Here is a 27,388-nt window from a genome sequence, read left to right as displayed (position 1 = left end):
AGGCAACCGCTTACCGGGACAGACTTTGAGCGCGCAAATCAGCGTTTTGCTCTGGCACTTGCACATGAGACACGGTTCCTTCGTCGGGACGATCGATCCCTCCATGAAGTGGGTTCCGTTGTAGTAGCAGCTTGTGGATTCTGAGGAGGGAGAAAAGTAGGAGAAAATGAAGCGGAATTAGTTTAAATTGTTTTTTTCTTATTGAACAAATAGATTTTTAAACAATTTGAAAATATATCTTTTTTTCATATTATTAGATATCGTAAATATTCGAAAATCTGTAACTTTTGGAGGAATTTTCTGATCGATTTTATGTCTTGGGCAAAGTTGTAGGTATTGATGAGGATAGTAAAAAAATAGGTATATTTTTGATATGTTTAAGGGACAAAAAACGCAACTTTTGAGCCAAAGAGAAGCATGGACAAACATTTTACCGCAGAACTTTGAATTTTGAAAAAAAAAAAAGTTTTCAAGATTGAGTCTAGACTCGATTATTCGAAGTTTTGGTTATCCGAAGTTCGATTATCCGAAGGTTTGTATGGGACCAATATGGGACTTCGGATAATCGAATCACGAACAAAAAAAAATCCGTTTCTTATCTTGTTTTAACTTCAAATTCGAATTCCCATTTTAGTCAAATTTGTATTGTTGCGACGAGAATCACGAGTCTGTTTATCTCTGGAGGCTAAGTGGGTATAAAACCTTAGCAACCAGCTATTAGTACTAGATTCATTTGCCAACTGTAAAGAAATATATTAGAACAACACAAAGTATCAAAAAAGTGGAAAACTAAAAGATGATCCGGGAAGCCGAGGCCAATTGAGATTTATTAAAAAGGCAGTTTAAAACTGAACAATTGTAAGTTTACCTAACAAATTGAATTGCCCAAATCTATTAAAATAAACATAGTTTTAGCTGATCTACCACAACAATTGGAGTTTGATCTGCTCAAAGAAATTCAGCCCAATTACGCCTTCGCAAATCTCAACATGTATGTTAAATTGCCTATTAAATTAAAAAAAAATGCATATTTTCAATGTTTCATCATCGCCATTTTGGCCGCCATCATTTTATTTTGTTAAAAATGATGGACATTGAGTTAGACAATGTTAAATAATTCAGAAAACTATTAATCGAAATTTGGTCGAGTCAGTGTGTTAAATGTTATATTTTGATAATCTAATCTAATCTAATCTAACACAAACGCAGCCAGACCGATGAAAGCATGATGGAAAGTTTTCTGATCACTCAAAAATTTAATGCAATATTAAAAGCGGTAAGCCCTACTGATTTGTGTTTACCGCAGAGAGGATTCTTTGAACGGATCACATTTCACAGAATCTACAGGGGAGGAAGGATGCGTGGACATACCGTACCAAACGATCAAAATGTTTTTTTATATAAAAGACAGAACTAAAAATTTGATTAATTTGTATAGAGTCAAATTTGTATGTTTAATTGCCTATTAAATTAAAAAATGCACATTTTCAATGTTTCATCATCGCCATTTTGGTCGTCATCTTGGATTTTTAAATTCTAAATCACTCTATTGTAGTTTAAGGGTCATACTTAAGCTCAGAAACATAGAAAAAGAAAGCGAAAAAAAATTTCCTGATTCGATTATCCGAAGTGAAATTTCACCAAGGCCTTTGGATAATCGAGTCTGGACTGTATAGCCACTGAAAGTATGATTTGACTTAAAAAATCATTTTTTTTTTTAAGTACAAGATTGTCCACTCCTGAAAATATTTTTTTTTCGAGAGGTTAGAAAAATTTACAATAAAATTGCCTAACAGACATTATCTGAACATCTCGAAAAAAATATTTTCAGGATTGGACAATCATGGACACTATTAAAAAACGTAACTTAATCCACCTTTAGGTGGTTGGTGCCTTCCTCTCATTTACAGAGTGATTACAATCCCCTAAAGTGTCCACATGGTTTATGGATCTCCCCTAACGTGATCGCAGCACCTAAGAGGTCCTAATAAAAATAAGCGACGAGTAAAAAAAAACAGACTTCCTACAGACTTTTTGTCAAGATTATACAGACACCGCCTTTCAGGAAAATGGCATCCTTCTACGGGACCATTTGAGGTTATGTAAATTCAGACCATTTTTTAAACTGCTTGTAATTTTATATAGGTAAGTCACATCTTGAAAATTCTTAATCCACAAGAAAGATCTTCTCATATGCTTTCTAAAAATATATAACATGTGAGGGTTTCATGAAAAAACCACCCTTTTTACCATAATTTTAATTTAATATGAAACAGTTTTTTTAACATAACTTTTTAAATAGAAGATAAAACAGCATGAATTTAAATAGCAACTTAGGGGACGTTAAGACGGATCGATTAAAACCATTCCGGCCAAAATCGGTAGAGCCTGTGACAAGATATTCCAGTGACATTGATTTGGTACACATGTCTACATACAGCCAAACACACAGACATTTGCTCAGCTGGTGATTCTGAGTCGATATGTACAAATGAAGTCTAGGAGGTCTAACTAAAAAGTTCGTTTTTCGAGTGATTTTATAGCCTTTCCTCAGTAAAGTGAGGAAGGCAAAAATCTAAAAAAGGCATTTTTTCGGATAAAATTAAACCTTAAGTGGCTGTAACTTGAAAACAAAGCAATCTTTTAAGTGCTTTTCGATGGCAAAATTAGATTATACATTAAATACTGGAGTCAAAAAATTATGTTGACAAAAATTTCTATTTTTTCCAAAAAAATATAACTTGGTGGCAACATTTTTTATTATTCTTCTCTATGGCTCAAAAGTTGCGGTTTGTGGTCCCCTAAAACATTTTAAACAGTTTCAGAAAAGATACGGATTTTGGCAAATTGATTTTTTTTAAAAAAAAAAAGCTTATTTAAAATTGAGCAAAAAACTGTGTCGTGTACCTAATAACTACAACTTTGTCGAAGATACCAAATCGATCAAAAAATTCCTTCAAAATTTACAGATTTTCAAATATTTACGCACCATTTTCGTATGAACAGCTGCCAAAATTGTATGGAGACTTGTACGGGTAAACCAATGACCCAAAATGGCTTCTTTGGTCTTGGGAAAAGCCCCCACAAATTTTAAGCCAAATCTACAAAAAATAAAAATGGTCGAAATCGTCCGATTTCGTAGAGAATTGCTCACTGATGATATCTCGGCAACTGTTGGTTCTATTTTCAGCTAGCACTGTATGCTTTCAAAATAGACCTTTTTGTACACTGTCATTTCGTATCGTAAACCGCGGTGACTTTGATAGGATTTCAATTTGTTTTTAAGAATATTTTCAACACGTAAGGTTTTTCTCAAGATTATGATTTTTAAAACATGTTTTTTCAATAATGTTTAGAAAAATAGTTGCGTTAAAAATTCTTAGTTATTATTCCGGGGTGACTTTGATAGTCATAATTTTTCTTGTTAAAATCATATTTAAGATGTTCAAACTTTATTTGTACGCTAAATGTACCATCACTAAAGTAGCTAAAATAGTTTTTAAGAAAAAAAATCAATGTTGATATTTTGTTAACTAAGTGTATAAGCTTTTTAGCAAAATACATATAAATTTTATATAAAATTGTTAAAAAGTCGGAATTTTGCCTGAAATTTGTTAAAACTAGTTTTGTTTATAAAATTATCGATTTATATTGATATTTATACTGAATTCGAAGCACGAATCACAAATTTTCACATTTTACATGGAATTTGTTCAACTGAAATTGCCAATAAATTTGAAGATTTTTTTAACTGTGTTTCAAAAACACATATTATGTATTATTTCCTATTATGCTATTTTGCTAAAAAATACTTATTGAGACAGACAAAAAAACATATAGTAATATTTTAAAGGTTGAAAAATGAAGGCTACAAATTTTGACAACACTCATTTTATATTATAAAATTATTAAAGTGTTATTAAAAATCGGTGGGATACGATTTTTCGGAGCCGAATAAAATCTAATTTCACATCACCCAAGTTCATCGAACTTCCAAAAATAAAAATTCGAAATTTCGCCAACAAACATCCCACTCAAAAATCCCACATTCACCGCCATTACCTCTGACATTCCCAAGCACCTCATTGATCCACATTGCGCCTAATTGCGACCGTGTCTGAAGCATGCTCGCTGTAAACACAACTCAAACAACACGCTGTTCAAATTGCGGGTTCACTTTTCATTGCCGCTGCGGCTGCTGCTAATGTCCGCGTAAATTTCACACTCTTCATCCGTTTTGTACCCCGGCACTTTTTTATTTTTTGCTCTCATAGTCCATCCCTCCCTCCGGCAATGAGCGTGTGTACTTATGGCTGTTTATCATCATTTCCTTCTATTATGAGAGTCGTTTTGGCTGAAGAGAGAAGATCACTTACCACGTGCAATTTGTGGGCCCCTTGATGGGAACCACTTTTTTCCGGTCTCCGCGCCCGTACCACAGGTCGAATATTGGCCGCGCGGTCCAAAAGGTTGTGAACTTCACATTCTCAAGTCCCGTCAAGCCCCTTAAGCCGTTTTGGTGCGAGGAACCTACTCTGGAATCATTGCTGGAGCGGAGCGGAACTATGTCAGTGGGTCAGGAATGACAGCCAATAATGCCGCCACAAAACAAGACACACGCGAGATATTTATGACAGAGTCGCGGTCGTCGTTGATCGTGATCGCTGGCTTTGGCGGGATTCCGCCGCCGCCGTGGACAATATGGTGTGGCGGGACGGATGAACCTTAAAGGGCCACTCGCCAGGGATGATTGATGCGGGGGTTCATTAGAGTTAATTCGTTTTGCAACAGCTTTTGTTTTCAGGTTGAGGGTACTCAGTGTAATTACTAAGAAATACATAATCGCCTCTTTTCGATTCCCAGAAATTTAATCGAATTCCGTGAATCGTGAGTTATACTTTGTTCTATTCAAAATGTAGAACTAAAACTAAAAGACTATTTTTTTTAAATTGAATGGTTAACTGATTTACATACAAAAAGATTTTTTAATATAATGTAATCACAATTGTTTGAAAAAAGCTTAGAGCTTCACAAAAGTTCTATTTTTTGGCAATTGGAATATCGTATGTCATCAATTAAAAGTTAGGGTCATTCTAAAAAACACATTTTAATTCAATTCAATTTTTGTAACATATTAAGGTGTGGACTTCAATAATAGGGCCCTAAAACCTTAGCAAATTTGTATATACCACAGTAAAAAACACGATTGAAAAACCATTATGATCACTTTTTTTCATTTCATTGCAAAAAAAATTGGCAAGACAACATTTTTTTATAGATCAACTATGGTCCCCTTGGAACAAGCTGTCAAGTAGGACCTTTTCTGTCAAGAAGGGCCGAGAAGTTATTTTTTTGAAATTGATTTATAAATCAATTTTAAATCCATTGTGCTCGTACAAAGAGTTAATGCACTCAAAAAAATAAGCTTTATCGTTGCGAAAAATGATATCAAAAATTTAAGCCTAATTTTAAAATGTATTTTTGAATCCATTTTTATAAATTAACTTCGTGACCCTTCTTGACAGAAAATGTCCTACTTGACAGCTCGTTCCAAGGGGACCATATTTTGTTATTAGAAATGATTTTTAAACGTGTTTTTTACCGTTGTACATAAAAATTTACAATGGGCTTTCAATAATGTCAAGATTATTCTATCCATATATTTTCATCTGTTAATGTTTAATTTTCAAGGGAAAAGTGTATGGGACCACCCTAACAAAATTCGAAATTGTCCAATTCTATGTTTTTCCATGTGATTTTGCCCGCTGGATCTGAAGGCAGATTCAGTTTCAACGGGTAAAATTAATTTGAAAAAGTTTGCTAAGATGATTTCTCTAAATTTGATCGTAGAAGGCGTAGATCGCGAGAAAAAATAGTGTCTTCGACAAAATTGTTTGGATTGGCAAGCCTCATAAAGCTTTCTTGAAGACAAAAAAAACCCAAAAATATTCCTGAAAAGTTTGATTTTCAAAATCTCCCTGATCGTGAACCACCCTAATTTTCAACAAACCCAAAAGTTGCCTCTTTCCATTTGCAACATTATTTCTCAAGATAACAATGCTCCAAAACTTCTGAATTTTTCGGAAAAACCATTTTCCACTTGATTCGATCTGCACACTGTTCGACCACAATGTTAAAAAAAATTAGAAAAATGTTTATCAAAAACTGACATCAAATCATTTTGTCATTTTTTTTTTTTTATTTAATTGATATGTATGTAGAGTTGCATGATAAATACATAACGTGGACATAAGGATTGAATAAAGTACCCCAAGTAACATTTTTTGCCAGGAGTTCTACAAGAGCTCTTCAAGATAGCTACAGCATAGCAGTTTGGAACGCGGTAGGATAAAATTCTCTTCAAGTACTCTTCCAAACTCCTGAAGAAGTTTTGAAGAGATTTTTATCGTACCGCGGTCCAAACTGCTATGCTGTAGCTATCTTGAAGAGCTCTTGTAGAACTCCTGGGATAAAATGATACTTGGGAAAAAAAAACTGAATTAAAATAAATTAAATCTCCATGATTGAAAAATATCAAAATTCAATATTTTCATCTCGCGCAATGTATAATTTAAAAAATAGTTAAAAGCATTTTTTTTTTGCTTAAATCAGAAGACTTAAATTAAAAAAAAACATAGTGCGTTGGCGAAAAAGGGAGTTAATAAAACGGAGGTGGTGTTCCGATCAGGATGAAAATCAAGATTCTAGATTTGAAGGCATAAACAGCTCCACAAAATGTATGCGGAATAAGTTGATTTCAATGATGTTAACTTTGAGTGGTTTAGTAATGGGAAGGTTTATCAGACTCATAAAAACTGTAGAATTAGGAATCACAATTTTGTATGGGAATTTGAAAAAATGAATTTTGTCCATACAAGTGGGGAATAAACCAATCGTTGAATATAAACCAAAAAATGTTGTGTTGAAAAAACAAGTTTTTTTATTACACCCTAATGATCATACTTTCAATTATGTCTTAAATCATGATTTTTCTCCAGTCGCAGATTTTGCAGATTCATCATAATAAAAAAAACAAAATCAGAAATTAAAAAAAAAAAAACAAAATGCGAAGGTCCAGGAAATTACCCAACTGCTAAAAAATTGGTATCAATTTAGAATGCATCAATTCTCTTTTCACGCTTCCATACTAAACTTGAACGTTTTGTTGAAATTTCGATATGAAAGGCAAACTCTATATTGCTAGTAACCTTGACTTTAAGATCATAAAATGCTGATGCCTGAACTCTTTCACACGGCCAATTGAGCAAATAAACAACAGTATCTTCCAGTCAAGCAAAAAGGAATTTTGGAAGGAATGAATAATTCAGTGTTTTGTGTTCCTTATTGCACGTATTTTTTGAAATCTAAACTTCAGGAATGCTTCCATTCTCTTTTTCTAGCTTATTTCGTTTCATCAACCTAAAATTTCGATATAAAATCGAAGTAATTTATTCCCAAGTGAAAGCAAATCTTCACCTTACCCAAAATCAATCGTCCTCAGTCTATTTAAAACGCCACCCACAAACACTTCCACTTTTTAATTCTCGCTCCTCATAACAAGCGAAAGTAATCCACCATTCAACGTACGACGATCGGATCCCAGCTGGACGTCTCCAAAGTGGTGGGCTCGGCCATAGCTCTCCACCCGGGGTGACGTCAGGGGACCTACAATGTGCTGCTAGCTTTGATTGCGGGACTCTCGCGCAGGGAGAAATTTGCAAGTTCACCGTGTCTCACACGTCCTAGTTTCAACATAACCAGAAGTAGAAGCAAGCAAGCAAGCAAAAAAGGCAGCACCTTTCGAGCATAGTTTCAACAGGTAGGTACCCCCTCAGTCAGCAATCAACCAGCAGTGGTGGCACCCCCCACGGAGGTGGTGGCCCCTTTCTGGGCTCTTTATTCCAGTTTTTTTTTTCGAACTGCCCAAAGAGCGCGCGTACAACAAGTGGAGCTTTTGCGGAGGGGACCCTCGACGAAACGACGTGATCCGCGTATTCAAATAGAGCGCACCTTCTTTTGCAACCTGACCAGCTCCGAAGAGGTTCTTCATTCACTTTCATGTGAAATACCTCAGACATCGGACAATACAACAACGTGCCAATCACGTCGTGAGACGCCACACCAACGGATAACTGATTGACGATAGCCAGTCAGGGGCTTTTTGGGGGTTCCATTCCATCATCATCGTTGAGATCGTCAGACTTTGCTTTGGTCAGCTCTTTGGGTTATTGTTTGGATTTTTCCTTGCTAATTTAGTTTGGTGGAGATAATAAAAGTCAGAAGTGCTGCAAACCCTTTGAATACCATTTTTACAATTAACAAAACATTGAACGGAAAGTTTCTTTTTTTTAGTTTTATACTATTGTATATCAATTATCAATGTACATGTACATTAGGGTGCCCAGAAAAAATGACCCCCTGCTCCACAAACGGAAAACGGTTTATTGGGTTATTTTGAGAAAAAGTCCCATATTCTGGGCACCCTAATGTACATATACATTAAATTTATCTCAATTTCATTGCTCATCATCACAACAATGAGGGCACTAAGAGGACAAATATATACCTTACGTTTCATTCCAAAATCTTTTTATCTTTTTTTAGCTTCCCACAATGATCCATCACTTCTTGGTACAGTCATGCCTCGGTTTAGCACCGCATATGGGGGATGCAAAACCGAGGCGTGCGTAACTGAAGTGCAGAGCTTATGGGACATTGGCTATAATCCTATGAAAAATCATCCGAGCTTCAAAAAATTATAGTGTTTTAGAATCGGGATGATGTCAGCTATCCATTGCAACTATAGTTACATAACAAATTTCACTAAAATACGTATTTTCCCTGTATTTTTGAAATACATTTTTTATTGAAAAAAATCTCAAGATTATTGTTTTTGCAATATGAGTATCAATTGATCAAGATTGCTTCATACTTTTCGGAAGTATTTTTTTTTAATATTAAAATTTTTCACAAAACTATGTACCGTCATCAGGGGTGACATTGGGTCTGGGGGATGAAATTGGGTCACACAAAAATGCAGAAATTTGTATGACCCAATCACACCCCCAGACCCAATGTCACCCCTGATGACGGTACTTTTGAAAAAGTACTCATAATTTCAGTTTTTAACAATATGGGTTTCAAATGATCGGTATTTTTTCATACATTTCGAAAAAATAACACATTTTTTTAAAGTACTAAAAACAATTTCACAATACTACGTATTTTCGAAAAAAATACTCAAAATTACAGTACTTTACACTGTGGGTCTCATATGATCGGGATTTTTTTCACACATTTTGAAAATAATAACACTTTTTTTCAAATAATCAAAATAAAAAAAAATTATGTATTTTCATTTTTTTTAATGTTTTAGAATTTCACAATAAAGGTATCATCGGGATCGGGATTTTCTCATACATTTCGAAAGTAATAATTTTTTTTTAAATAAAAAACTACGTATTTTCGGAAAAATACTCAAAATTTTAGTCAGTTAAGCTCAAAACAGATATTTTGATTTTTTTTCGAAAATACGTAGTTTTGTGAAAGATTTGAGTATTTTCATAAATTTATTTTACCACTTTCGAAATATACAAAAAATTCCGATGATTTGACACCCAAATTAAAAAAAAACTGAGATTCTAATTATTTTTTTTATTTGTATTTTTTTAAATACATAGTTTTTTTAAACTTTTTAGTATTTTCAAGAAAATGTATAATTTTTTTGAAATGTATGAAAAATCCCAATCATTTGACAGGCATATTGTTAAAACTAAAATTTTGAGTATTTTATTTCGAAAATACGTAGTTTTATGATTTTTTTTTTTGGAATTCAAAAATTTGTTTTAATATTTTCAAAATGTATGAAAAATCCCGATCATTTGATACCCATTTTGAGAACAGAATTTTGAGTATTTTTTTCGAAAATCCGTAGTTTTGTGAAAATTTTGAGTGTTTAAAAAAATGTTAATACTTTCGAAATGTATAAAAATCTCGATATTTGATACCCATATTGCAAAAAACTGAAATTTGGAGTACTTTTTCAAAAATACGGAGCTTTGTGAAAATTTTGTGTATTTTCAAAAAAAAAAGTTACTGCATTCGAAATGTATGAATAAATCTCGATCATTTGATATCCATATTGTAAAAAACTGAAATTTGGAGTACTTTTTCAAATATACGTAGTTTTGTGAAAATGTTGAGTATTTTCAAAATTGTGTGTTACTACATTCGAAATGTATGAAAAAATACCGATCATTTGATACCCATATTGCAATAACATTATATTTTCAAAATACTGGAAAATACGTATTTTGTGAAAATTTTCATATAACTGCAATAACTGCAATGGATTGCTGATATCATCCCGATTCCAAAACACTATAATTTTTTGAAGTTTGGATGATTTGTCATAGGTTTATAGCCAATGTCTCCCATATAGCCAAAATCCCATAAGCTCCGAGACGTGCAAAACCGGGGCATGACTGTAATATTGTTTGTTGCTCTTGATGTTGCCGCGAAGCAGCCAACTGACGCTGAACCAATTTGTTGATTATACGCAGAACAAGTCTGCTTATAGTACAGAACCAGAGCACCGCTTTTCATGAGCAAGTGCCCTCAGGCCCAAGACCTATAGAGCACCCATTGAACGATCTATTAGCACGCTGTAATCGATTCGTGGATGAGCAAAGTTGAAAACGAGAGTGGCACCTCGGCGTGATTAAAGTATTTTTTTGTTCGTGATTAATGGGCAGGTACTTTGAAGAAACATGAATTTATAATTTGAAAAGCATGCAAATCGCTTCTGAGAAAATCTAAACTATCCATTCAAGTTTTATTTTATTTGTTTAGCAAGTGTTTTAAAATTAATTAACAGTTCCCCAGTTAACCGACCCCACCTCAAAACCAAATTATACAACCCGCGTAATTGAAAAAAGCATTCCGCAAAATTTATGAGTATTTTGACTTGCCAACTTCACAACAAGTCTTAACGCCATCGCCGCTGGGATATCAAAATGTAGCATCTTACCCGCGGGCCAGTTCCATCTTAAAAGCCTCATTCAGTGGATTTTTGGCACGTTTGCGCCGGGCAGCAGCAGCAAAAAAAAAAAAGGGCACGCAACGACGAACTTGATCCTTCATTAAATTCCACGGCTGACCTGGGGGCCCCCGGGTTAAGAACCGGTTTGCCGGACATTCCTCGTATTGCTGAAGCGCGCACCAAAAGTGCACATCTTTCGTTGCACTTTGCGGTGGGAAATCCTGGGGGTTTAGGGTGGGCGCAAGAGTTTTTCTTATTTACTTAATCATAGTTTTATCTTTTATTTTATATTTGTCAAACTAAACCAGTCCAAATAAAAGGAATTACCTCTTGAAAAAATTTGTACGCTATCTCAAATCTACTTTTAATTGATTTTTTTTAATTTTTAAGTTCTGTGTCCATCGACTACTTATGTTCAAAGAAGAAAATTTGTATCATTGGTTTCTCTTTTAAAGTTTCTATAGAAAAAATGGAGGACGTTGGACAGTCCAAACAAAATTGTATTGCAAAAGTTAAAAAATCTAGATTTTTTGTAGTTTTTTGATCAATTTGGACAGTTGCTAATTCCAATGAATTCAACAAATTAATGAAATATTGTTTTCCAAATTCTTCAAGCTTCAAATATTTTTGTTCTAGCCTAATTGAACGTTATGAAAAACGAGAGCTCTACTCTGTATTTATTATTTCGTGTACAGAAATTCTCGAGAATATTTCAAATCGACCTTTTTTTTATTTATGTGAAATTTTGTCCATCGATTCCTTATGTTAAAATAAGCCATTTTTCATCATTAGTTCCTTCATAAATTTGGAAGCTGTCCATAAAAAAATGCTATGAAAACATTTAAAAATCAGTATCTCTAGAAGGTTGTAGGTTGTACTCTAAGGAAATTTACCATTTTTTTAAATAACTTTTTATCATAAAAATATATTTTTATTTATTTTTTCATATGTTTTGGTAGACGATTTTTTTTAATAAAGTAATTTTTGGATGTAAAATTGAATTCTAAAAGATTTTTTATAACATTGCGATAAAATGCACTGTTTTTTAGTTGTAACCATTTTTAGGTTAAATTATTGTACTTTTTTTCATTGTGTTTATTCTTGTCCATCTTAGCAAAAAGAATATTTGTTATTTTGTTGATCCGACCATGGCTTTTGGGAAGAAAAAAAGAAAATTAAAAAAAAAAGATGTTCTACCTAATAAACCATAATATGATTTAAGCCCATTCGAAAAGTAAGTGGTAATTTCAAAAATCTGAAAATAGTTTTTTTCAAAAAAGTTGAGAAAAATTCACACAAGTTTTACTTCATGCAGAAAAAAAAGCATATTTGAATCAACAAAACATTTTGTTGATTTAGAAAATCAAGATTTTTGTTGAATCAACGCTAAACGTCAAAGCAACTTTTTCAAAACAACAAAAGATTTTTGTGGAATTGAGAATATCAATGTTTGTTTCAACGCAAAATCGTCGTTGATTATATACAAAAAAAAATGTTGAATCAAACCTCGTACAGGCTGATCGTACAAAATATTTTTCTGCGGGTTTTTAACATTGAAAATCTGATTAATGGTTTTCAAGATATCATCGATTGAACATTGAGGGTCAATTGGTTAGCTCATTAGCTCAACTCATTTTAAATAATTTTCATTTTTTCCATATTGCTTCATACAAATTGAAAAAGAAATTAATTGAAATAATTTTTATGTTTTGTAAATTCTAGGGAACTTCTCTGTATACTTCTTGGAATTTTCTTTTATTTAAAAAGAGAAAAATTACTAAATTTCCAGCATACAAAAATTTGAGTATATCTCAATGATAGTAATCTTGGAATTTTATTTTTCTTCCAGGGGATTACATGGTCACATTGTTCTTAAATAACCCTTTAGAAGTTTTATTTAAAAAATAAATCAGTTTTAAGAATTAAAGTTATGTTTTTTTTGCAAAAATGTTATAATTTGGATGAATCAATTTATAAAATTATTTAAAACTCAAAAAGCACCATCTCAAATACTCAAAAATTGTATTTGATTCTATCAGATTTGGTGGATCACTAAAAATAAATGTTAAAAAATGTTTGAACATAATTTGAGTGGACAAATTTATTGTAAAATGAACAATGTTCAAACCAAATATAACAATTAAAATATACATATATATATATATGATTTGAAAATCTCAGAAAGCTTTTTCAAAGTCTACCAGCAGAACCCTACTTCCTTACTCAACGTCCTATAAATTACCAGCAATCTGTGCACTCAAAACCTGGATTTAATGAAACCGCTCCAGACTTTTTTTTTGTTAATTTGACGCAGATATAAAAAGGTAATTTGTTTTTATGCAGCCTGGAGCCGGTTTATAGCCCAAAAGCAGAAGACACAAGATGATCATCTTCGCACACACACAAACATTGCATAAATTGGCCGTTTTGGGCGGGCCACGGAAGATGAATTTTTGAGACAGTTTGGCACAGTTGGGCGCGCAAATTGCACTTATTCGCGGAAACTTTGCAAAGGTACTGTTAGATTCAATTTGCGCCGCGGCTAATAAAACGGACTAGAGTTGATTGATTTAAATTGCCCAAAACCCAGATTAAGGGTCAACGGTAATAAAGCAAGCAAGCAGCAGGTACTGTTAGAACTCATTTCCGAATTAAGACGGGAGGGGTAAGCAGAGTGATTGAACTCTACCCAGATTTCAACTCGAAAAAGCCAAGCTCGCCCAGCAAATCGATTACGATTACCTTCTTCGGTTCAATGTTTATGCTTAAGCCCGATGTGCTGATGTGCATCTCGAATGAGCAAAACTGATCATTCGGACCCTAAATTGGGTTCGCAATTACCCCGTTTGGGCAATTTCCCTCGATTCCAGTTTGGCACGTTTGAATTCGTTCTTTACTTCCTTTCTGGTTTGGGAAAAGATGAGTCGAATGCGGTATGAAATTTAAGCACGAGGTGGGGGCTTGGTTTTGGGTTTACGTGAGTTAGTTTTGGGGGGAAAAGCCACCGGTTCGCGTCAATCAGCGAAGAAATTACGCCAGGCTATTAATTATATTTTTTTCATTTTTGCTTTCGCCCACCCGGGTTAGGCTGGGCACGGTGGATTTGTTTTGGGCGAATTTACGGTTCAAAATAATGTGATTTGATTCGATTTGAATTGATTAAATCCGAAAATTACCAAACAAAAATACAAAAAGATCTCTAGATTTTTCAAGAAAAGCAAAGTTTGCTTCTCATTTTTTGAAGTTTAAAAAACTTTACTTAACAAACTTGAAGAAAAATTAAAAGAAAAATTCATAAACAACCAAACTAAAATACACTAAAAATACAAAAATGATCAAATAACACATTATCAATTTTATAACCAAGTGTGTTTGCCTCGTGCAACCACACAAAAGACCATGATCATGGCGAATGAACTTGACTTTGAACAAAATCCATCGGACCGGCGATATCGAATCGGCTTCAGGCGGCATATCGCCGCCAAAGGAGAAAAACAAAACGCTGATGACCATAATTGAAAAAAAAAAAAAAAAAAAAAAAACAAGATAAAAGCATCTTCCCCAAAACCGACTTTATTTGCACTTTCGGAGCTTTTTCTCTGATGCACTTGTTTGTTTGAAAATTAAAAGTGCGCTGAATTAATTCGTGTCATTTTCGATTTCGCGAAATCAATCGAAACTCTGCAATTTTCGGGTGGACTTAAATTGTTGTTTGCCATTTTTTTTTTGGGCGGCCAACTCTCACTTGGGGGCGATCGATGAGCCACTTTTTTTCGCCTGACCCGTTAAGCAAAGCTGCGTCGATTAGCCGCGTATGGAAATTCGTGTCAATGGAAACAAAACTAAAAATTCGACACTTCCGGGGACTTTCGAATCATGGATAGAGAGGGAAGAGAGGAGTCAGTTTTAAGGTGTGCACACGCGCCCCATTTGGTGATCAGGTGATAAAGATCGGCGATCGTAAAGTTTAGGGTTGATTTACTGGGAATGAGGTCCCAAATTTTCCAACTGATTGCCAATTAACGGCTTAATTTGAGCTTTTACGAGCAGTGTTTTAGTGTTGCTTGCGATAAGGATAGAAAGATATATCGAACCTTAATTTGAACTAATGTTGAGCATAAAAATGGAACATTATTGCTTTTTAGCATCGGCCTACGAAGTTGTACGATCATTTCATTAGATACGATTAGACACATTAAACGATGTTTTATGAATTGTTTTGGTAAAGTAGGTTAACTAGCTCAAAGATTTACACCTTCAGTTTGAGTTTAATTCGTTGCGACCCAACCATGTAAAAACCGGAAAAAAATTGGTTATGAATTTAGACATAAATCATTTTTAAAAGAATCCAAAATGATCATTTTTTAAGATATTTGAGCCTAAAATTTTAATTTTTTGCCTTAAAATTACTTTAACTTTTGACCCTTGAGTACAAGATTATTTTTTCAAAAACGAAAATGTTTGATTTTTTAAGCCCTAAATGTCCTCAGAACATTACATTTTTCTAAAACTTTTATCTTTGAATTTCTACGATAAAACATGGATTTTTAAGGGTTAGCTCTGATTCTGTAGACAAAATCGTAGAAGGTGTAGATTGCGAGATTAAATGTTGCTGTCTTGGGCAAAGTTGCTTAAATTGATATGCCCAAGAGAAAATAAATCACAAAAATATTCCTGAAAAGTTAAAATTTATGAACAACCTGATCGTGGACCACCCTAATTTTTCAACCAAGTAAAAAGTAACCCCTTCCGATTCAACCAATTTTCCCCGGATTTCGGAAATGGATTTTATTTGTATTTTTTTTTTAATTGGCCCAAACATTTTGGAGCTATTTTGTGTCATTGTTTCACCCATACAAGTATCCATAAAATTGTCCAGCTTTCCATACAAAAATGGTACGTAAATATTCAAAAATCTGTATCTTTTGAAGGAATTTTTTGATCGGTTCGGTGACTTCAGCAAAGTTTTAGGTATTAATAATGGCTAGTAAAAAGTAGGTACACGGAAATACTATTTTGAAATTTGTTGCTAAATTTATACAGTAAAAGAATTAATGGTAACATTATACCTGGGAACGGTGACAGAGTCAAAAATGTGTAATTTTAAATCAGGAACTGGTGAAAATTTCATAGGTGAACTTTTAAACTTTTTTTAACGCTCGATTCTAGGTTACTAATTAATAATTTCTTGGAATGACTTAATTTATATTCATATTCACAACATCTACATTTACATAACCAATAAAACTACAATCTTATGAGTCAATCTGAGTTCACACTTTAGCTGCTGTCCTCACAAACTCATAAGCTCCAAGAGGGAATAATCCGTTGAACGCCGCTGACTTAATCGTCACCATGGCGACGCGAAGCCGGTTTACCGAGCTGGTACTGCTCAAGATGCTATTCCCCAAGATCAACAGCTAAACATCAACGTCCTGTATATTTGCACAAACAACAAACAAACAAACGCGTACAAATCTGCACCCGGTGAGTGGGATCTTCCTTCGGATTTTGCAGACGTCTTCTTTCATCTTTTTTTTTTGCTGAAAAAAAAACTCGCGAAACAAGTTTTTGCATCCCATTAATTTCGTTTTTATTTGCTTAATCCAAGGCACGGTAAGAAAACGTTAATTGTTCGTTTTTGTTAAGTTTATTTAATTGTTGGCATGATCAAAGTAGGTCTTTTGTGATGAGCTCACTAACCCGCTGGTCTCGGGGTTCAACTCTCCCAATCATCTTTCTTTTCAACACTTTTTTTAGCAGTCCTTTCTCCGCCAGAATAAAAGAGAAATGTCCTCTGCAGTACGCCAACGCCCGACGAATACCCGCAACCGGTTCAATGACCCCAAAGTGGCGGCCGTCATAACGTCGCGCGGACATTCCAGCCTCGTGTCAAACATCGCGACGCCGTCGTGAATCGAGAACGAAAACTTTTGTTTTCTCCTCGACGCAGCACGCGTAGAAATGTCATTGTTTTCATTCATGGCATGGCACAGACTGCGCGACAAGCCCCAGCCCGTCGTCACCATCAAAGTAGGTTAGTGTGGTTTCTACGACCGATCGACCGCGACTGACACACACAACTGTTCAATTAATCCGATTCCAGGCATGCCATGAAATCTTGGGTTATGTTAAGTGAAGGAAAGAAACCAAGAGAAAGAAGATCGATTGAGGAATGGCCACGGGTTGCGGATCCCACAATTGGATTAATCAACAGCTTGTCTAGCGCGAAGAAATCGAATTCGCGCCGGTTCTCAGACACGCTGCTTAACACCTCTTTCGAAGCTCTTGTACTTGAGTTGATACCGTGACTGCACGTGACTCACGGGACATGCTTTAGTGTTGATCAGCAATACAACATTTTAAATGAAAAAAAAATCTTTTTTTTATTTTGAAATAAAAGTTTCTTGTAAAGCTTTCAAAGTCAATGCCAAGGTTGGCAAAAGCGACTACACCAGGCCGTTGACCGCTTCCCCGCGGCCTGCTACGATGCTGGCCAAATACCCGAGTAGAAAGTGACCCCCCTTGAGAAGAGTTTAGCAAATAATGACCGCACTGTCAAGTGGTCTGTCATACTACAGTTTTAAAATTCCCACCGCATTGTTTCGCGCAATGTCAATACAGATATTAATTTGGCGAAACGATGACAATGTCGCACGCTCGCTGAAAGTCTCTACCCGGCTTGATGACGGAGGCGTGAAATTAATGTTTTCGTGCACGAATGACTGACTGTTTTTTTTTAATGGTGCGTTTCATTCGAGCGGGATGCTGACGAGGGGCTTAAAATTTAATTACTCGCCCGCGCCGTGGAGTTTAGAAATTTCTCGAGAAATTGAGATGGTTTGTTTGAGTGAAGCAGTCATCGCTTAATCTACGCCGGCTGTGATTTTATTTCGGAGACACAAATCGCACGCACAAATCTGCAGGTAGAAAGTTTTAATTTTGGAAGTTGAAACTGCTCAAAGTTGCGGATTTTCTCACAATATATTTTCTTCAAATAATAATGTTAGTGAAAAAAGAGCCATTTCTAAAACAAAACAAAAACATTTAATGTTTACTAAAAATTAAAAACTTTTTGACTTTACTTTTCATCAAAACTTATCTTTTGAAATATATGATGAAATCTGCATTTTTATTTACAAGATTACATTGCACCTGTTTGCATAAATGATCGCCGATAGTTTTATTGTCCGGCGATAACGAAGATAACCCTTTTGAAATAAATCTTCTCAGACCGCAGACCAGGCATGATTTTATAATGTAGCATATTTAAAAGCACAGCTTTTGAAAAAAATTACAGAAATAGTTTTTTTATAATCAAATGATCGAAATATTGTAAAGATTTTTACAAAATAAAAGTTTTCAGTGAAGAAAAAAATTTCCAAAGTTAATAAAAATAATTATAAAAAATTGCATTTAAAAAAAAGGATAATATGACCTTTTTTCAATTTTGCACTAAAAACTTGAATATTTTGCGAATCAATAAAATAATCATTTAATACTCAAATTGTACAAATTGTAAATAAAATAGTACACTCGACAAATACAGTAGTTCGTTAAAAAGGTATTTTACATGTATGTGTTTTAAAGTTTAAATTGGTAAAATTGTTGGTAAATGTGGTAACATTCTTTGCAAAAATTTTCGTCTATTGATACCCATATCGAAATCATTCAATTATCTATACAACATGAAAAAAAAAGCAAAAACAAGAGCATATATGAGATACCTCTTGCATGAACTATCAGTAAAATGTTTGTACAGTCCAGACTCGATTATCTGAAGGCCTTGGCAAAATTTCACTTCAGATAATCGAAACTTCGGATAATCGAATCAAAAATTACTTTTTTACCTTTCTTATTTTTGATTGTCCCCTCAACTATTCTTAAGTGATTTAGAATGAATATGATAAATATTCTAAAAATGCATTTTTTTATTTAATATTCAATCAACCCTTCAAATTAAAATGGGGTCACAGAACTCGAATTTGATGTTAAAAGTTAAACAAAAAAACAAAAAAAATGATTTTTTTGTTTATGATTCAATTATCCGAAGTCCTACCTTCAGATCGAACTTCGGATAATCAAGTCTGGACTGTAATTTTGGAAAATTTTATGAGAATATTTTTATTGTGTTGTCTAATTGGGTTATACAGTAGAAACAAAGTTTCGTTATATTTTTAATGCTATGATAAATATTTTCAGGAAGATTCACATGGTTAAACTTTTTAACATTGTCAAAACAATTTTGGCTGATATATAGGCTTAAGAACAGTTACCTATTTTAATGAAACTCAGAAAAGTTCTTTTTTTTTGTACGCAGAGATTCTTAACGAACAAAACAAGGTCTATAATGAAAAAAAGGCGTTATTGAAATTTGTATTTTGTATTTTTCAAAATATTTTCACTTTTAAGACTTGAAAACGACTTTTAAGACTTGAAAACGATGTCAACTAAACGTTTTTCCATGTAATTTTGCCCGCTGAACCTTAATCTGCCGTCAGTATTGAGTCAAAGTGTCAAAAAATACGATTTTTGGTTTCTATGTAAAATTATCATATAAAGGTTTGCTCAGATGCTTTTTCTTAATTTGGTCTTAAAAGGCGTAGTTTACGTGATAAAATGTTGGTCTCTTGGACAAAGTTGCTTGGATAGTCAAACCCAATAACTTCCTAGAAAACAAATATATATTATATAAATCACTATATATATTATCAAAATCACTCTAATCGTGAACCAGCATAATTTTCAACCAAATCAAAAGTTCCCACTTTTAATTTGCTACAACTCTTCTGAAGACACCTATGCTCCAAAATTTCTTTTTTTTTTTGAAAATTCATTTTCCACTCAATCTTGCGATCGTGTATAAAATTTCTTTAATATAAATAGTCAAGATTCACTTTCAATATAATTTTGGATCAGATGAAATTTTCTTGGAATTTCCACAATTTTTAAAGTTTTAATTTGATTTAAAAAAAATAAATTTAGATGTATTTAAATTCTGTTACACAAGTTTTCTCCAGGAATTTCCACGCAAAAAAACCCACACGATCCCCAATTTTTCGCACCCCCATTCTGCACATCACGCCAAATCAAAGAGGAATCCAACAAATTAATAGACACAAACACACACGATATCTCTCCAGAGGTACAAGCAACCAAGCACCGGTGGCATCGGCAGCACCACAAACGACCATGGCAAAAGCCGATTAGCCGCCGCCGTGTACCTCGGTCGGTCCGTTGGAGGGCGTGTCCACGACTCCGAGCCAGAGGAAGTATCCCGCCATGTGCACCGGCATCATCATTATTAGAGGGCCCACCGCTTCAATTGAAAACGAGTCCCGCTCGCTCGATCTGGCTGGAACTAAGCCGCTGTCCACGACGAAAGTGGCCTGGCCCCGCAAGTGGGTCAGACCTTCGGAACATTCCCGCAATTGCAAGGAAAGTTGTGGTTGTCCGCGCTAACAAGCGTTTAATTGATTTAACCACATGTGCCGTGCGCCGATGGACTGTTTTAACTCGAGGGTTTAGTCCAGATAAGTTTTCCCTGCTGTGTTTTCCCACTAGCCGTTAATTTTCATTTCATCAGCAGTGATTAAAGCGAGCAATGGGCGTTAGTTGGCGCGAAACTTGTTCTGATAATCGAACTTTTCTTTTCACTTGCGGAGATGCTGCCTTCTTGGGAAGGACGCTGAATGGACGCGATGTTTGGCCCATTTATGGTCGGATGGGTCATTAGCTAATCATCAGCAACATCTTGCAAGAGGAAAGATACAAGAGATTTTCTGAAAGTGATAATGAGAACTCTTGGTGGTCTTAGCCGCGATTTGCAAATGAGCAGTCAATTAGAAGGAAGTGAAACCTGCTCATTAGCTGACATCTTTATTATCATGGTGGTTGATATTAAATTAAAGGGATTTGTATAAATATTGTGTATAGCTGCATTCGAACTGTAATAGAGCAATTTTCTCAAGAATAATCAAATTCGAAAAAAAAAATCAATTTCAAATTTGTGATTTTTTTTAGCTGTTTTTTCCAAAATAAAGCATGGACTTTGTGCGGCCTACCCCAGTACATGTTTTGAAAATAATAATCTTGAGAAATACTTTACCTGTTGGAAAATATTCCAAAAACAAATTGAAATCAAAGTCACCCCGGTTTACGGTACTTTCAAAATCATCAGCGATATTATTTTGCATTATTTCTAGAGTTTTTTTTTTTTTTTTAATCGGGGCCTTCTGTACAAAATGCAATCATGTTACTAAGTAATTTTTAGTAATTTTTGTCAATATCCCGCGACGCGTCTAAAACCCACTTTTTTCCAAAAATCGTATCTCAAAATCCTGTTATTGGATATTCACCATTTTGGGATATGCTACGTAAAACATCCTGAAAAATCATAGAAAAAAAAATCAGCAAACAAAGTTTTCATTTGATCTGCAAGTGAATTTACCTATGTCTTAGAATTTTTTATAATCAGCCCAATTAATCACCTTTCTTTTAAACTGTGGCAAGCTAAACTTGGTGAGGCCGGAACGGAGATATATTCTTTTAAAATTTAATTCATGTTAATTTGTTGTATTTACTAAGCGTAATACATTTTTTTCCACTTATTAATAATTAAATAATTTTAGAAAGGTAAAAATGAATAGCTTCTGAAAGAAGATACTGAGTTTTTAAAAGTTTCAAAATAATGTCAGAAAAATATTATCATCATGAAAATTTCAAAAATTTCAAAAAAAAATAGATTTTTTTCTTGAAAATTGAATAAGAAAAATCAGATATTCAAGAGTAAAGTTTGATTTTAAAATTATTGTTTACTAAAAAGATCAAAAAATTTCGCAGAAGATTAAAATTTTAGCACTGAAAATCAGATCAATAGTTTCCAGGATATCGTCAGTTGAAAATTACAGGCTAATTAAGCGACTCTTGTAGAAATTCATTTTCATATTTTCGAATTCTTTGTGTGGCTAGACCTCAGAAACTAATTGCCCGATTTTCAAAGTTCTAGATGGAAAATTATAGTATTATAATTTTCTCAGTCTTTCTAAATTATTATTCCAGAGTTGCTTTTCTTTCAAGAATTTTTAATTAAGTTTTAGTTGAAAAAGCCCTATAAACATATGAAACAGAATAGCTTATAGGGCATTAAAAAAAACTCAAAAATACGAAAAACCCTAAAAAACTAACATTTCTACCTAAAAGTAACTATAACTTGAGAACGGTACAATTTATAAAAAAAATTAAGTCTTTTCGATTGCAAATTCGATTTTGCTTTAAAACATGATTTTTAATAATATCTAAGTTTTAAATGTATGCAAAAAAAAATATTCAAATCTTCTGAACTATTTTGCCCATTGGCTCAAAAGACCTTTTTTGTCCCTAAAAACATATCAAAAAATTCCAAAACAATAAAATACAAATTTCGAGAATTCTAAGAGTTATTCTAAAAGTCATAAAAAGTTAAATTCAAAATGGGTTGACTTTTTAGAAAAAAAGAGACACGAAAAAATTCGGTGTCCCTTTTTTTCTGAAAAGTCATCATAACCTAGAACTTTGCCGAAGAGAGCAAATCGATCAGAAAAACCCTTCTCAACATAGGGAATTTCATAAATTGTATGGAGACTTGTGTGGAAAAACTAATGACGCCAAATGACTTCTTTTGACATAGGGAATGCATGGACATAGTTTCATCCAAATCAAAGAAAAGTCGAATTGCGAAATCGTATTGAAATCATAAAATCAGAATCGAGAAGTAATACTTTTCATTGAAGTTCCGAATAGTTTTACTTTTTACTACTGATAAGGGTGCTGAAAACTAAAACTTTTAAATTGTTCAATTTACGATTTTCTGTGATTTTTTTAACAATGGTTAATCTGAAACTGTTTGTTCCGAATATGTGGGATGACTATACTGTTCAATATAGTTTTAATTTGAGCGGTGAATTCACTAAACACACGGACATTTGACTAAAATTCCATTCAAAGAGTGTTTATCGAAATTCAATGTTGAGTTGCATGAAAAAATGTTGTATGCAACTCGTTGCAGAACTTGTTTTTTCAGCACTCGTTGTATTTATCCAATTAGGTGAACCGAGTTTTATGAGTGTACGACTCGTCCTTAAAAAAAATTGCCAAAACATATTCGGCAAAAGAGTGATCTTTTTACCGTTCCATTTTCAAACGATGATGGATAAGCAACTTTTACATAGACATCATCGAGCTATATTTTGCGCAGGGGGATGCTAAAGACCGCCATCTTGGGTGATTGAGATTGATAACGCGCGCAAACTGCGCACAGTGAAAACAAAAATATTTCTTTTTTTAATAATTAAATTTTTGTTATAAGAATTACTGTAGTAAAAGTCAAATTACACAGTAGTTAAGTTAAACGTTTCATGTGATAAAAGTACAACTTTAAATGAGGTCATCGGCCCGATGTGTGCTTAATAATCCCAACTTTAGTAGTTTATTTTGCAAATAAATTGATAAAAATCACCTCACAAACATACACTAACTTTTAAACGTACATTGCGGTAAAATTTTACATAAAAACAACAATTACTTTTTTTCCATTTTATGCCTACAGTTTTTGTACTTTTTTTTACAGTGCGCAGTTGCTTTGTTTTGGTTCCATAACGAACAGCTGTTCTTTTGTGCTGGAGCCGAAGTTGACATTTCCCTTTTGTTCTGGCGCCGAAGTTGACAGCTTGTGTTGGCTACGGGCGAGCTGCCTGTAGTGAGATATAGATGTCGCCCCCCTGATTTTGCGTCAAAAAATCTCAAGGCTGCCTTGTTTTTTAATTGTTCACCTTTCTTCTCAAACACTCTCACACTTCACACCACGTGGTTCAAGATTCTGGCGCCCACCCCAGTTTGCTCTTCACTCTTTCGTTGAAAAATGTTTGTACATAGCTTTCAAGTAAAAACAACACTCTCGCAGCCGGAAAGCAGCACTTCTTCTTTCGAGGAGGTGTTGTATACAGTTCCAAAACTAACTCTTTTCAAACAAGATAAAAAAGAGAACTCGAAAAATTTATGCTTTTGCCCGTCAATTTGACGGGTTCAGAAAGAGGAAAACTGAAGAAAAACACCCAAAATTCTTACCATGATTTATTGTACTTGTGCGGTTTTGTCTGGAAGACCCACACGGGGGAACACAGTTACGCACCACGCTCTGAACTCGCGGAAAATAATTGTTTTTCTTCAGCGCGAGTATTTGTGTGTTGTTGCTACACCTTAAGCGAAGTGGTTGATGGGTGTGTTTGTGCAGGCGCCCAAAAACAAGCAATCCGAGTCTCGGACCGGCTTCGGCAGCAGACCGTAAAATGATACAATTCATAATGTAATTTGGGCGCGCAAAATGTGCGTGAGAAAGATCGCGCTCCTCAAGACAATTAAACAGACTTTCATTCGGATGGTTTAGATTGATGAGTTCCGGTCTTCAGGGCGTTGATTTTGTGGCTGGTAAATGTTCTGGATTTGGCTGGATCTCGTAAAGTTTTAAAATAATTAGTTCCTTGCTCTTACTTTCGCTCTTGTTCATGATTTATTGCAGTGCAGGAGTGATTTATTGTTCTAATTTGCTGACACGACATTAATAATTCAACTAAAGTTAGTATAAAATCATGCTAACAAAATACTACTATTTACTGTTCTGTTTATTAATTCTCCAACAATATTGGAAAAAAATAATCCGGTATTAGTTCCGATTGACATTCTGTAGCCTCTCAACTATAATAACAACCCTTGAACATAAATTTCTATAAATTTGGATTATCGCCCGTTCCGTTACGTTCCATGAATCACCGGTCCGAACGATGCATTCCATGCATCGCCTCGTATATGGCGTGAAACAACAACAACAACTCCACTGACTGGCAAGACAATAAGCCGCCAACATTGTCTACTCGCTATGCCCTTGCCCATAAATATGTGCCAAAGACCTGCATGGCCACCAGACCTGCGTCGCGTCGCGGTCATCATCGGGCGGAACAGGTTCTCCGCACTCCACTCCGAAGTCGAGTCTTCCAGGTCATTACCAATTCAGGGAAGGTGTGTCTTCTTGAAAGTTTCACATTTAACCCAACAACAATACCGCGGCGGTGTGCCACACATGATGCCCCTTTAACAGAAGAAAAAAACTTCCTATAAAGTGCGATTTAACGACCGACATGCGACGGCCGCACCGCCAGATTGGTTCCTTCCGATACGACATCACATTATGAATGCATGCTGGTGGGACCGACTCCGTCGAAGGGGTCCAACAGGAGAAAAATATGATAATCGTGTACCGGGAGTGGTGTGGGATGGCCCCGGGCCAGAAAGCAGTTTGCACCATCGAGTAGGGAATTGGTCGAAATCACAACTCTCCACCCTAACTGCGCTATAATCGTGCTAAGCAGATTCAACCAAGCGGGGAGCGATCCTCGTAGGTTCCCATCCAGATCTCGAGAGCAAGTAGTAAAAGTGGGCTAATAAAAACACACACATCGCGGTATTCCGGTAATCTGCTCCTTGCCACTTTCGGTTTGGCATCGATTGGGACTTTGGACTCTTAAAAGGGAGGAACGAGGCAAGCAATATTTATAGTTTTATGGTGTTTGGAATAACCTATTTTTTGTGCCATCGCGTGTGCAAAACGAATTGGCATTAAAGTAGAATTATGTTTACTGCCGTGATCATAAACGCTTATCGGAAAGTTTTGTAAGGATTTGATTTTTTTTCATCTGGTTTATGAAAACGGTTGAATGAAAACGGAAATTCATCGTGATAGCAACAGTTCGTCTCTTGGTCGTGCATTGATGTCTTTTAAAGCTCAACTCTAATTTATTTTATGAGTGCAACAATTTCATCAAAGTAGAGTAATTCTCTACGATTTCGCAAAACTACTTTTTGAAAATCATAGCAAATCTATAATTAAACGCTTTAACTTTTATCTGGAAGCTTTTCTTGCGACCTACCGCATGATGTATCGACTAACTGCAATTTTTTTACTTTTTATATCATTTTTTTTTTTTTTTTTTTGAGAATTTGGAAAACTTTTATCTTACAGATATAAACAAATTTAAAAACATTGATATGTTTTCTGATTTTCTGATCAAATCTAGATTAAATTTTCTAAAGGTCCTATCTGCGTAGGAAAACCATGACTCATAGGTTGTTTTGAAAATTTACTCTAGAAATAACGTCTCCAGCAAAATTTTAGGTTATGATTAGGCCAATGCAAACTTAATTCTAAGTAACTATTAGTCCCCTCCCTTACCTTAAAAATTTTCCAAAGAATTTAGGGGGGAAAGATAATGAATGATAAAACATATTTTTAATTAAAAAAAAAACTGGCAAAATCTATTGTAAACTAATAAGAGCACATATTCCATGCCAAATAGGGAATCGGTTGTACCTGACCCTTTCCGACATCAATGGAAATTTCTAGACATGTTATCGTAGGCTTATGTAAGCAATTGTTGTGTATATGGAGCCAGTGGCACTCGAGAATCACTTCTATGAAGGGCGTAAGTTATTTTAACATTTTTGTTTTACGTAATTTCAATATTGCTGCGAAAGCGTAGCATAAAGTGGTCAAAGACTTAGTTTTAGGAAATTTGAAGGGCTTTCTTAAAAAATACACTGAAATGAAAATACACGCAATTTTTTATGAGATTGCTTGATTTTTTAAGTTAAAAGTCAAATTCAAATGTGAGTCACGTTTTTTTCGTTTGAAATTGTTGCCTAAGCTGTTACAAAAAGCCTCAAAAAAAAAACAGGAAAAAATGAATTAAAACTGAGCAACTCTCTACGAAATCGGCCGATTTCGACCATTTTTATTTTTTGTATTTTTTGATTTGGCTCAAACTTTGTGGGGGCCTTCCCTATGACCAAATAAGCTATTTTGCATATTGGTTCACCCATACAAGTCTCCATACAATTTTGGCTGCTGTCCATACAAAAATGGTATGTAAATATTCAAACAGCTGTAACTTTTGAATGAATTTTCTCATCAATTTGGTGTCTTCGGCAAAGTTGTAGGTATTGTTGAGGACTATTGAGAAAAAAATAGGTACACGGAAAAACAAATTTGCAGATATTTTTTATAAACATTGAGAAACATGGTCAAAAATTCTGCCGCCGAGTTATGAATTTTTGAATAAAATATGATTTTTGGAAAAATCTGAATTTCATGCTAAAACAAATTTGACCTTTTTTTTAATGCAAAATTGAATTTGCAATCGAAAACTACTTTACAGACCAATTTTTAAAAATAGTGACCATGAGTGACCATTTCTAGAAATATTTTTTTTTTAAAAGTTCAGGAAATTTGCTATAAAATTGTCAAAGAGACATTGAAGA

General features: G+C 34.3%; 1 protein-coding gene across 1 annotated transcript in view; it reads right to left on the bottom strand.

Moving 5' to 3' along the window:
* LOC120423384 (uncharacterized) overlaps positions 1-27,388 on the bottom strand; it is a 40,464-nt gene that overhangs the window by 5,728 nt on the left and 7,348 nt on the right. The window contains exon 2 of the mRNA XM_039587167.2: positions 15-140. Coding sequence (XP_039443101.1) covers positions 15-140 — 126 coding nt within the window. The remainder of the gene's footprint in view (positions 1-14; positions 141-27,388) is intronic.

This window comes from Culex pipiens, chromosome 2 (genome assembly GCF_016801865.2).
Source record: "Culex pipiens pallens isolate TS chromosome 2, TS_CPP_V2, whole genome shotgun sequence".
Lineage (NCBI taxonomy): Eukaryota > Metazoa > Arthropoda > Insecta > Diptera > Culicidae > Culex > Culex pipiens.
The sequence above is the reverse complement of the archived record's forward strand: the minus strand, read 5'-3'. Positions and strand labels throughout refer to the sequence as shown.